Here is a 12,799-nt window from a genome sequence, read left to right as displayed (position 1 = left end):
TTTTCATTAAAAATCTGAATACAAAATTATATCTTAAATAAATTTCTTTTATATTTCTGATAATTATTAATTTTTAAAAATGTATAATTAATAAAATATATTTTCTTGCTCACTCAAAATTACAACTAAATTTATTTTTTAAATATTCGAAGATCTTAAGAGCGATTTATATACTACATAAACATAATTATGTATTGTATAAGTGTAAATATTTATGTATGTATATGTAAAGGTGTTTTAGGAAGAGGAAGGTAGGTACAATTGCTTAATATATTGATATTAATTTTTATTTGTTTTAAAACAAATTTTATTACAAAAAAACTAACAAAATTGAAATTGAAATAAAAAATATACACAAAATATATATATAAAAAAACAATGAGCAAATAATATATATTAAAAAAATTTAAAACACAAAAATTGCATTTAACTAAAACACACTCATAAAATATACATAGATAAATTAAAATAATTTAAAACAATTAATAAAATACTTAAAGTTACAAAATAATATTTATACAAAAAAAAAAAAAAAAACATAAAAATATAATAATATTAAAAAATAAATGACAGTGCATATTTATGTGTAATAAATATAAATAAATTGATAAATTACCATAAAAAAAGAAAACTTAAACAAAAGATCTCTAAAAATGTATAAATATCTTTAAAATATATTTCTACTAAAAGATCATTTTGTATATTTGTATTTTAAAAATGTTTTGTATAATATTGTCCTTATTAGTTTTTTGTTTTTTTCTTTTTTTTAAAAACTCTGACTCTAGGTTTATTTTATAATTAAATTTTAAAACTTTTGAGCAAATTTTTTGTATTTCCTACAGATTTTCTTTTGTTTTATTTATTTTTTTTTTCAATTTGCATTTACTTCACACAACTATTTTATTTGATATGTTCTGAGCTTGTTGAGGGTGTAGCTGTTGAGGCATTATCATCACAAACACTGTTATTACAATTGGCATTATCTTCATTTTCAGTTTCGTTGCCATTTTCGAGTTCACATTTCTTTAAGAGAACTTTTAAATTACTGGGTTTTTCTTCATCACGATTGATATTGAGTATAGTGGAATCGTCCATACGATGATAGTGAGGTTTTTGTGATGTACTCGGTCTGGAGTAGTCCAAATGATCGTATTCATCTAATGTAAGTAGTGGTGAGGGGGAAGAGAACAAAACAAATATTAAGTTTTAATTGAAATTTGTGTTAAAAATAAGTCTATACGTTCACATCTATCAAATATTTGTCGAAAAAGAGCAATTTTTTGTTGTTGTTGTAAGAGCTAAAACTATACAATAATCTATACATGTCCAGGCCTAAAAATTGGGCTATTTCAACTGGAGGTGTCCATAAATCCATTGGACAGAGTGAAGTCAAGTTGGCTGAGAAGTTGAATATGTGGTGGGTGTCATGAGAGCCCTGACCACATGCAGGACATATGTTGGGGAAGGCACGGTCTATACGTGACCAATAGGCACTGACTTTGTTGCTCCGTGTTTGCTATGGGCGACCTTCAAGTACGACATTCATGCGGTATCCTGCGACCGCGGAATTTATGGCGTCTCTATGAATGTCGTTGAAACTGCCTAATATGAGGACTGATCCAGTGGATACTGCACATATCTGCATGTGATTTCCCCATATATACGAAGATCCTTCCTGACATGCCTCGGCGGAGTATCCAACTGTGTGATGTTAAAATTGGTATTACTTCTCCCAACATCCATCCCAAGAGGAACTGTTTGGTCAACATGACGTTATGTTCCTTAACCTTCGTTTCCTCGTGCAGGTATTATTCCAAGGTAATTTGTAGGCAGCCCGTTACAGTCTTAAGGATGGCATTTTGGCAGCTTTGAATGTTTCTCTACTAGGTATCACTGAGTAAAGGTGACCACAATGGAGCAGCATAATTAACCATTGTCCATAACCCAAGTGCTGCCGGCTAGCGCTTTGAGGACCTTGTTTCTACTTCGCAACTTGTGCTATGATGCAGTGGCGTGAGCTGAGGAACTAAAGAGACTATCAAATGTGACCGACTACGATGCCAAAGTTTAGGTTTATTTCCTTTGTCCAGGTAATAAATAGTGTTGTTGACGACTTCGCTGGTCATAATTGTAGGTTACGCGCAGTGAAGAACTGATGTATTTCGTGGAGATAACTATTCATTTGTTAATTTATTTCTTAGATTTTTGTAATTACAAATAATGTCGAACCAAATAATAAAGACGATCTAAATTTATCCATTTTGGAAATTTTTTTAGAGGTCACTTTCGCCAAATATTTAATAGGTGTGAACGAGCTTAAGAAATAAAGATTAAGGGCCCAAAAACGATGATTAAAGTTAACAATGGTTTACTACACACTTTTTCCATATAAAAACAGGTTTTAACAATCATTGTTTACTTAATAATAGTTTTGGCATAAGACGGTAATTAATTAATAATTGAATATTGTTCTGGTTCTAAGTTATTCCAAATTTTAATAATATTTCTAATAACTGATTCCAGCACCCTCTCATGGAGGGTGTTTTGTTCAAAAAAGGATTATAATTACGCGGACTAAAGACCGCTTTAGAATGTACAAGTTCAATTTTAGTAGGATTACTGGCACAACTATATTAAACTGAACAAATGAATTCAGACTAATGAAAAACATGCGGGAAGGATAAAGGAATGCTATATCGCTTTATAAATGACAGAAATTCATTGAAATTCATTCCAAATATATTGAAAGCGATGTTATTTCTGATATTACTTCGCTTTTTTTGAAAAGTGCCGTTTTAGATCATCCTTTCAAGCTAACCTAAAAAATGTTCGTTTCTATCATCCCTAAATGACATTTTTATAAATTTGAGCCATGCGATCCAAATTCGTATTGAGATTTCGAGAGGATAGCGAATGCTTAGTTCGACTAAGGGCGGGTTTCTTACTCATCAGTTAAACTAGGCTTAACTTGCTGTTAGATTAAACTCGAAACAAATTTAGGAGGATTTTAACCGATAATTGTGTTTTTCAGTTTTAGATTTAAGCTCTGTTAACTTTGTTAGTATTGCCAACTATTCACTCAAAAACATAAACAATAAACAGCTGTTTTTTGCAAACAATACTTTTGTAAAATGGAAAATTTTGAAAAAAAATGTTAAATAAACATTTAAAACAATAATTAATGAAACAAACCAAATCAGAAAATTGCAATTTACTTGAGTTTAATTGGCCAATTACACTCAGTTAAACTAAGATACTAAGTAACTTTACTGATAACTGAAAAACACGGAACATATATTAAACCAGGTTTAACCAAAGAATGAAGATTATATTTATCAGAAAAACTAGCCCTAAGGGTATCTTTTTTACTACTCAGTTTAATTTGCTGTTAGAATCAACTCGGAACAAATTTAGGCGGACTTTAACCGTCGGCTGTGTTTTTCAGTTATGGATCTAGAATCAGTTAACTTAGTATTGCCAACTTTTCGGTCAAAAACATAAACAATAAACAGCTGGCTTTTGCAAATATCACTTTTGTAAAATGTAAAATTTTAGAAAAAATATAAATAAACATTTAAAACAATAATAATATGAATAAAAGAAATTAGAAAGTTACTATTTACTTAGGGCGAGTTTTTCTGATAAAGATAATCTTCATTCTTTGGTTAAACCTGGATTAATATATGTTTCGTGTTTTTCAGTTATCAGTAAAGTTACTTATTATCTTAGTTTAACTGAGTGTAATTGGCCAATTAAACTCAAGTTATAAGTGAGAAAACACAAATAACAAAAACAATAAAACAATGATTTCGGAAGAACAAAAATTTAATATTTTAAGTAAATTGCATTTTTCTGAATTGTTTTGTTTTATTTATTATTGTTTTAAATGTTTATTTAACATTTTTCCAAACATTTTTCATTTTCCAAAATTATTGTTTGCAAAAAACAGCTGTACATTGTTTATGTTTTTCAGTGAAAAGTTGGCAATACTAACAAAGTTAACTGAGCTTAAAGCTAAAACTGAAAAACACAATTATCGGTTAAAGTCCGCCTAAATTTGTTCCAAGTTTAATCTAACAGCAAGTTAAGCCTAGTTTAACTGAGGAGTAAGAAACCCGCCCTTAATAGTATATATTAAGTTTTTCTTCATCGTGTAAAATGAACGAACTTTAAAGTTGGAAATACAAACGAAATTAAAGATCCCATGACCTAAAAAACAACTTAAAACCAAAATTCTTAAATCCATTACAAAATTAAGATTAACAAAAGGGTTTTCAGCTTACCCTCCGGAAATAGATTTTTATTATAAATTTTGACTGTTTTTTGGAAAATTTACAAAGCGAAGCACAGAAAAGAAAGAAATTGTTAGTGCAATTGTTATATTATTAACAAATAAAAAACAAATAACTTACCAGGATCTTTATAACCCTCTTTTTGTTTAATTTCATCATAAACATGTTCTTCCTTTAAACCCTCTATAGAGTTATAAACATTGGGATTAGTTAAATCGGCATTTAGATTCTTGGCCGACATATCATGATTATAATTAATAGAATAGGTACCAGCTGTTAACAAAATTTATTAATTATTAATTAAAACATAATATAACATAAAGTACAAAACATTTCAAAATAACTTACCCCTACTGCTGGCATTTGAATCATCGGCATACATATCTGTACCCACTAAATTGAGATTATTAATCTTGGGTCTTAAATTGTTTAATAATCTAGTTTCTGGATTATTTTGTTGCATGCCATAGACAGGATTATCGAAATTGTGACGTTCGGGCCAGCCCTGAGTGGGATCACTTATGTATTGGACATGAGCTATTTCAGTTTTCAAATTAGAAACACGACGACGATAATAGAAGATGACGGCTATAATGACGGCAACAAATAGAATGGCCAATGATAAACCCCAAGCTAAGCCTGCACGACCTGCTAAAAAAAATGCAATTATTACTTTATTTTTTAAATGAAAATTATACATTTATATCATTCATACTTATATCCTTTTGTATATTTACTTAAAATTGGCATTTGATTATTTAGATATTTTTTCTCATGTGTAGTATAATTACACATGTAGTTAATAATTTCATTCTATTAAATATATGTATTTTTCTCAAGGTGTACACTACAGTGCTCCAAAAAAAACTAAGTTTCGAATTTTGCCCGTTACCCCCTAAAATTGTTCTACGGATTATAAAAATAAGTCGTGCAAAAATTTAGGTCAATAGGACTACGTTAACTGGTGCCCCAACGACTATGAAGTTTGAAGATGCATGTACAAGGGGAAAATATGCATTTTTTCAGTTTTCACAAAAGTTTTGTCATTAAACAATTTGTTTTGCATTTTATTGTCAAGGAATCGTAATGTACACAGAATTAGCGTTACAAAAAGATAAATAACACAAAAGTTGGTTGAAAAATGCAAAAGTTATTAAAAATTCCCCAGGCCATTATCGTGTCTCAGAGCATTCGAAATGTGATAAAAATATAAACATATTTTTGACAATATTCCAATAAAACAATTGTATTACTTAAAATACATCTGTAGTTACTTGAATATGAGTTTTTGTCCTTATAGAATAACGTAAACCTGTTCTCAGCTATGATCGAAAAATTTTGATATTTTTAACGGTCGTTTCAAAATTCAAATTTTAGTTTTTTTGATACTTTGTTAAACAAATTTCAATATTTTTGGGAGAACTCATAGGGACTTATGGACAACAGATTAGGGAATAAAACAGTAAAAAAAATAGGTCAATACCTCTTATAGTTTGCCTGTACCTGCAATTTGATTTCAGCGGATTTCGAGAAAAACACATTTTTATGTAATATTTTGCAAAATTAGCCTTTTTATTATATTGTTGTGTATTTTAAATGGAACCTTTTGTAAATTTATTAGTCCACATATTTCTAAATAAAAATCCAGAGTTCCATGCAATTCGGACGCCATTAACACATAAACTTTAAAGGTCAAAGGTCAAATTTTGTAATATTTGCAATATTTGATGGAAACTAGTCAAAATTGTTTCTATTTTTAGGTAGATTATCGCAAAACTTAAGAAATTTATTTATTAACAACCGATTTTTACAATAATAATGAAAAAAATAATTAACCCTTAAACGGTCTTGGGGTCAAAATGACCCCGATGTTTTAAAAACATATTTTAATAAAGCACGAGGTAAACATCAATTTCAAATACCTGCTCTAAATTCCTATCATGCGGCAATATTTATAACATATAATATTTCTCAGTTGAAAAATCCGAATATATACCTTTGTAGGGATTATTCAAATCTTAGCTACGACCAATGTTTACTTCAATCTATGAATTTTTCTGGCGTCTATGATAGTTTGAATGTTGACGAGAGTGTAGAATGTTTTAATTCTAATTTAAATCGTTTGTTTGAGGATAATGTACCAAATCGTAGAGTAGTTTAAAGCGTTGTACATAATTGGATGAATGAAGAGTGTATTTGTAGTGCTAAGCGTATTAGAGATTTGACATATCGTGCCTACAGGGAAAATAGGTCTGATAGGAATTTTGAAGCTTATCGCAGAGCTAGAAACATCATCATAAGAGGTGTTCGCAGGTACTGTACTGTTTAAGATTTTTTTCTACATGTGATCAGATTCAGTTATGGTGCAAGATTAAATCTATAGGAATTGTGAAATCACCAGGAAATGAACGGTTTCCTATTTCACTGAACGAGTTTAATGAATTTTCCCGTATGGCTGGAACTGCTGATGGTGGTCTAGATTATTTACCTTCCTCTGGAGGATTTACTTTTGCAAATGTTACGGAAACTGATGTTTTATATGCAGTTTTAAGTATCAAATCTCAAGCGGTAGGTGCTAATCAAATTCATATTAAATTTCTTAAATTCATAATACTGCCTATTTTAAAACATTTAACATTTATTATTAACAGGGTGTTGACAACATCGGTAGTTCCACAAAATTTGGAAGGTTGGTAGGATTGTATTGATTCCGAAAGTTAAGATTCCTAGGAATTGTTCGGACTATCGCCCTATCAGTATTTTGTCAGTCTGTTCAAAAGTTTTGGAACTAATTATTAGGGAACAAATGTTACATCATCTAAATGTAGTTGTAGTTTGATTCATCCACATCAATGAGGTTTTAGGAAAGGATTTAGTACTACTGGCACACTTCTAGAAATCACGGAAACTATTAGGGAAAACTTTGACAAGGATTTGGTTAGTATTTTAATTTTTTGGATTATTGTAAGGCATTCGACTCGATTAATCATTCACTGTGTTGATCCATAAGCACTCACATACATTTGGTTATAGTTCAGTTTCTAGTAGGATTCCAATTTACCGAGGTGTGCCACAAGGCTCAATGTTAGGGCCATTATGATTTATATTTCTTGAAATGTTATACCTCTGCTGATGATATACAGCTTTTATCAACGTTTGACTTATTATCTCTACAAAATTGTGAGGCGCATATTAATCCGGAACTTGATCTTTTAGTTGATTGGTCAAAACGTAACTTCTTACAACTAAATGCTATGAAATTTAAAGGTAATGGTATTTTCTAAACAATATATTTCTTTAAACATTATTCTGAATAACGAAGTATTAGAAATTGTTACTAATTATAAAACACTTGGTATTACTTTGGATGATAAGCTAACATTTAGTTTTCATATAAATTCAGTAATTTCACGAATATCTTGGACATTGAGAAAGTTATATAATATTGGTTTTTACTTGACCTCTTCAATAAAACGTCGTGTTGCTTTATCACGAATATTTCACGAATATCTTGGACATTGAGAAAGTTATATAATACTAGCATACCCTGGGTGCTTCGCTACCCTAACTATGTTCAATATCGTAAAAATATCAAAAAGTACCATCGGAAAAACGAAAAAGTACAAAGATCTCTCTCAATAAATTCTCATTTAATAAGGACCGTGAGTTTCGGTTAACCATTATAAAGAATCAATTTGAAGAATAGAAAAGTACCAAATAGTTCCCACCTACAGAGTATTATTCAGTCAAGACCATGTATGTTAAAATTAATGTTCCTAGGTTGAATATTTTAGAAAATTAAAAAAGTATAATTTATGAGATAAAAAGTACTATAAAGTTGTCTCTTAATCTTATTCAATGAGGATGTGTGTATGTTTAATAAACATGTGTTTTGAGTTCATATTAAAGAACATACATAGAGTATAATTTGAAGGAAGAAAAAGTACCAAAAGTGGAATAAAGTTTACCTAAGTGTAAAGTACTAATAAAAAGAGTACAATGTTTCCCCTTTACGCTTAGAAGTATACTTTTTCGAGAATTAAGTTTACAAAATAGAACTCAAACGATTCAAATCTGCATTCATTTATTCCAGCAAAATTGTGCTTTAAAAAAGGTACCAAACAATTTACTCGATTTTGGTCCCATATAAGCCTTAGTACTTGAATTCCAAAATAATATACCAATAGCTTATTTTGTGTGAGTAAATAAACTACTTTTTAGAATTTGATAAAAATTGGCTCAATAAGTTTGAATAAAATTAAATTTCCCGTTTTTCCCCTTTTTGGTACTTTTTTTCCCAGTGAAATAGCAAAAATTTTAATACAATAAATATTACAGAGTTAGTCCGTAATTTAATAGGAATAATTCAATAAACCGAAAATGTTTTCTTAATGTACTAAAAAAGTACCATAAATACAGTTTTCTCCCTTTTACACCCAAAAAAGACTGAATTTTATAAAAGAAGTACGAAACAGGTGTCTCATAATTTTGGGAGATGTATCCAAAATATTTATAAAAATTTAATTATGTTAATTATTTCAAAAGTTATAAAGGGCCAAAAAAGGTACCAAATTCACCTCTGTTACACATTTTCACTCCTTAAAAGTACGAATTTCAAAAAAGTACCAGACATCCATCTGCTTATTTTAAGAGTAGATACATGTGCATTTAAAATTTTTCTTGTATCACTAATATTAGGTAAGATAATTAAGAAAACCTGTTTTACCCGTTTTTTCCCTTTTTACCCGTAAATGTACAAATTTCCAAAAATCCCTCCTTAGTGGATCTATATATCCAAAAACACTCTTATATATATGTAGAAGATTTAATTGGTATAAAAAAATTAATGTTTTAAGACCTCTATAACTCCTCTAAACTACAAAAATACAAAAGGTTTTACATTAACATTATTTCTAAATTTCAGTTTTCCATACATGCATTTTTAAGGTCAAATTTAAGGTTAAAAAAAACATACTTTCAACTTCTGCCTCCTGTATACGTTGTTCCGCCTTAAGGATATCACAATTTTCTCCGGTAAAACCTTTGCGGCAAACACAGCCATCGGTAGCCTGACAAACAAAGTTGGGAGAAGGACATTGACAAGAGCGCATACAGTGTTCGCCATAGAAACCCTCGGGACAAACTAAAAGTAATTAAAATAATTAAAAATTGAACTTCTTTAATTTTACAACTACAAAACCCACCTTCATCACATCTGGTACCCATCCAGCCGGGTTTACAAATACACAAACCATCATTCTTGCGGCAACCATTATCATTTTGACAATGACACTGTTGTGAACAATTCTGTCCATAGAAACCTTCCTCACAGGTTATATTACAACTCAAACCCGTCCAGCCTGGCATGCAATGACATGTACCCGTTATATGATTACACTCACCACCATGTTGACAATTACACTTGCTAGTACAGCCCGTGCCAAAGTAACCGGGTGGACAGGGATGTTCACAGGTCAAACCAATATAACCATCACGACATCTTATCTCTCCGGTAATATGATCACAACTTTTATTGCCATGTACTATAGAGGGACATTTCTCCTTGCAGCCATAACCATAGAAACCGTACTCACAGGGTTGCGAGCAATCATCACCAGTCCAGCCGGCCGAACAGATGCAACGGCCCGTATCGGGATCACAAGAGGAATTATTTTTACATCTGCAAACTTGATCACAAGATTCACCATAATAACCCGTAGGACAGTTAGTTTCACAATGAACGCCTTCAATATTTTGCATTTTTGTTGTTTTTTTTTAACGAAATAAAATCAACCAACCAAAAAGCGCAGCAAATAAAGTAAATAAACGAAAAAAAACGAAATAACGAAAATGAAATGAAATAAAATTATATAAAACACAAAATACATACAGTGAATCAATTAAGTAATTTGCCTATGTAAAATTTTATAAATTTTGAGAAAAAACTTTATCTGAACAATTATTTACAGCAAAATAAAACTATTTGTCTGTTTTATATTTTAAAGAATATCTTATATTTTAATTTTCTACCATAAAATATAAAATCGTGCTATTATTTAACGAAATTTTTTATAAAATGAGAACTTATTGTTAATGTTTTAGGTCAATAAAGTATTTTGCTTTTTTGGTTTTTTTTTTTTTTTTGTTATTTTTTCAATATTGCTGCATTATTTTACAAAATTTAATATTTTTATTACTCCTATATATTAGAATATTTTTAGATATATTAGTAGTGGAACGACATTTCTTGGACATTTCTTAACTGATTTATTATCCTATATACCTACAAGAATTTATCAATGTTGAGAGGTCTAAATTAAAACATAGTGTTCCTTCTAGTTCGTATATGGATTTTGGAGAAGATAAATTACGAAACCAATGGTTTTCCATGGATACAAGTCGCCTCCCTTTGGCAGTTAAAGATTTTAAAGCACCACTCAGTGCGTTTTTTTCTAATAATTCTTTGGATCATTTCATAAATAACTCTATTTAATATTTTAATGTTATTGATTAAGCATCTCATAATTATATTTCATTGATTTACACTTGTTCTAGAAATCTACACTAATTTTTTATGTCGGAATTGCCTCATTATTATCCTTTAAAAATTTTTAAGGCAAATAACATTACATTTTTACACAATAAGGATATGATTTTTGCAAACACTCGTCCTTTTAACAATAAAACAATAAATTCCAAAGAGGAATTAAAACATCATTTGAAAAAACTCAACGAAATTAACCGAAATTCACAATATGCAAAATACTTTATTGACATGCAAATTCTGATGAAGAATAATAAAATGCAACAACAAATGCACCAAAATTTGTAATTAAATATTTTTTTCTTGGTTTCCCATTTTACATAATCTCTATTTTTAATTGGAAAACATAAATTTACTTTTTACATGTTTTTTTCCAATTTTATTTATGAACAAAAATCTAAATTCTCTTAAAAAAAAGGTAGGCAAAAAACTTAGTTGATTCACTGTATCTTATGTAATGCATGCAATTTAAATTTTGGAATAGTTTGGTAATAAAAAAAATGTTTTTATCTTAAATCTATTCGATTTATAATTTATTTCTTAAGAAATGGAAAATCAATTTAATTCCGAATTTTTGAGCTTCATACAAAACAGATGTTTTAAATTCAAACTTTTCCAAGTTCCAGTCTAACTAATGATCTTAACGACTTCAAAAACTAATGAATATAAGTTCATGCTCATGCAAAAATGGTTTTTCAATGTTAATAAATATTTAATCTAAAATGCTGGTATATGAATGAAGGAGTGTAAAAATTGATAATATGAAATTATAGTATTTTGAAAGTATGCATGTAAATCTATGAAACAAACCACAACCCAAAATGATTCTATAGTTTTTTTAGAAGAATTTGAAATTTTTTTCTTTATATACCTCCCCATCCCTGTTTGCAAATACATTTGCCATCAGTCGATTCACAAGCGATGGTATTATTAAAATCACATTCACACTGTTGTGCGCAGTCCAGACCAAAGGTGCCATAATCACATTTATGTTCACATTTTTCACCCTTAAAGCCGGCAGCACAGGTACAAGCACCATCGGTGGGATTACAGGCGGCATTATTCTTACACTCGCACACGCTATTACAATCTTGACCATAATGATTTAAATCACAGGGGCGATCACATTTAATATTTTTCCAACCAGGTTTACAGAAACATTGACCCGTTTCGGGAGCACACAGGGCACCATTTTTACAGTCACATTTATTAGCGCAATTTTGTCCATAGTAACCTTCATCACATTGTTCTTCACAGGTTTCTCCCTTATAGCCGGCCGCGCAAATACAAGAGCCATTAATGGGATTACATTTGGCATTATTTTTACAATTACAGTTCAATTCACAATTTGCTCCGTACTTAAGGAAGGCGCAAGGTCTATTGCATAGTGTACCACTCCAGCCTACTTGACACAAACATTTACCATTTTCCGGATGACACAATTCAGTATATTGCATTTCACATTCACAGGTTTTGGTGCAATTTTCACCATATTCATTAGCGGCACAAATACGTTCACCACAATCTACACCTGTCCAACCGGGACGACATTTGCACTCTCCCGTGGCCTTGTCACAAACGGCATCATTTAAACATTGACATTCTTGTGTACAATTTAAGCCATACAAATTACTAGGACACTCATCGAAGCAACGATCACCCATATAGCCGGGGGGACATTCACATTTACCCGTTATATGATGACAGGGAGCAGCTTTAAAGCACTCACAAGGTTTCTCACAATTTGCACCATATGTACCGGTGGGACATTTATTTGCACATACATCTCCCGTCCATCCATCCGGACACATACATTCACCATTTTGAGGATCACATTTGCCATCGTTTTGACAGCGACAATCTTGGGTACATTGAGCACCATGTTTACCGTCGGGACACTGATCTTCGCATCTTCAAAAATAAATATCACACAACAATTGAATACGTTTTGAACAAAAAGAAA

General features: G+C 30.3%; 1 protein-coding gene across 8 annotated transcripts in view; it reads right to left on the bottom strand.

Annotated features, from left to right (window-relative positions):
- Nucleotides 1-755: 755 nt before the first annotated feature.
- The window catches only part of LOC111675068 (protein draper), a 49,197-nt gene continuing 37,153 nt past the window's right edge, over nucleotides 756-12,799 (bottom strand). For 4 of the 8 annotated variants that reach the window (XM_046953176.1, XM_046953178.1, XM_046953177.1 and 1 more), the window contains 7 exons: nucleotides 11,708-12,747; nucleotides 9,497-10,036; nucleotides 9,268-9,435; nucleotides 4,641-4,943; nucleotides 4,413-4,565; nucleotides 4,284-4,316; nucleotides 756-1,157 (listed from right to left, as the gene is read on the bottom strand). In XM_046953176.1, coding sequence (XP_046809132.1) covers nucleotides 901-1,157; nucleotides 4,284-4,316; nucleotides 4,413-4,565; nucleotides 4,641-4,943; nucleotides 9,268-9,435; nucleotides 9,497-10,036; nucleotides 11,708-12,747 — 2,494 coding nt within the window. In that variant the 3' untranslated portion in view covers nucleotides 756-900. The remainder of the gene's footprint in view (nucleotides 1,158-4,283; nucleotides 4,317-4,412; nucleotides 4,566-4,640; nucleotides 4,944-9,267; nucleotides 9,436-9,496; nucleotides 10,037-11,707; nucleotides 12,748-12,799) is intronic. The other 4 variants (XM_046953179.1, XM_046953180.1, XM_046953181.1 and 1 more) reach the window with 4 other exon arrangements.

The sequence above is a fragment of the Lucilia cuprina genome, chromosome 5, assembly GCF_022045245.1.
Source record: "Lucilia cuprina isolate Lc7/37 chromosome 5, ASM2204524v1, whole genome shotgun sequence".
In the NCBI taxonomy this organism is placed as follows: Eukaryota; Metazoa; Arthropoda; class Insecta; order Diptera; family Calliphoridae; genus Lucilia; species Lucilia cuprina.
This window is presented reverse-complemented; position numbering and strand designations above follow the sequence as displayed.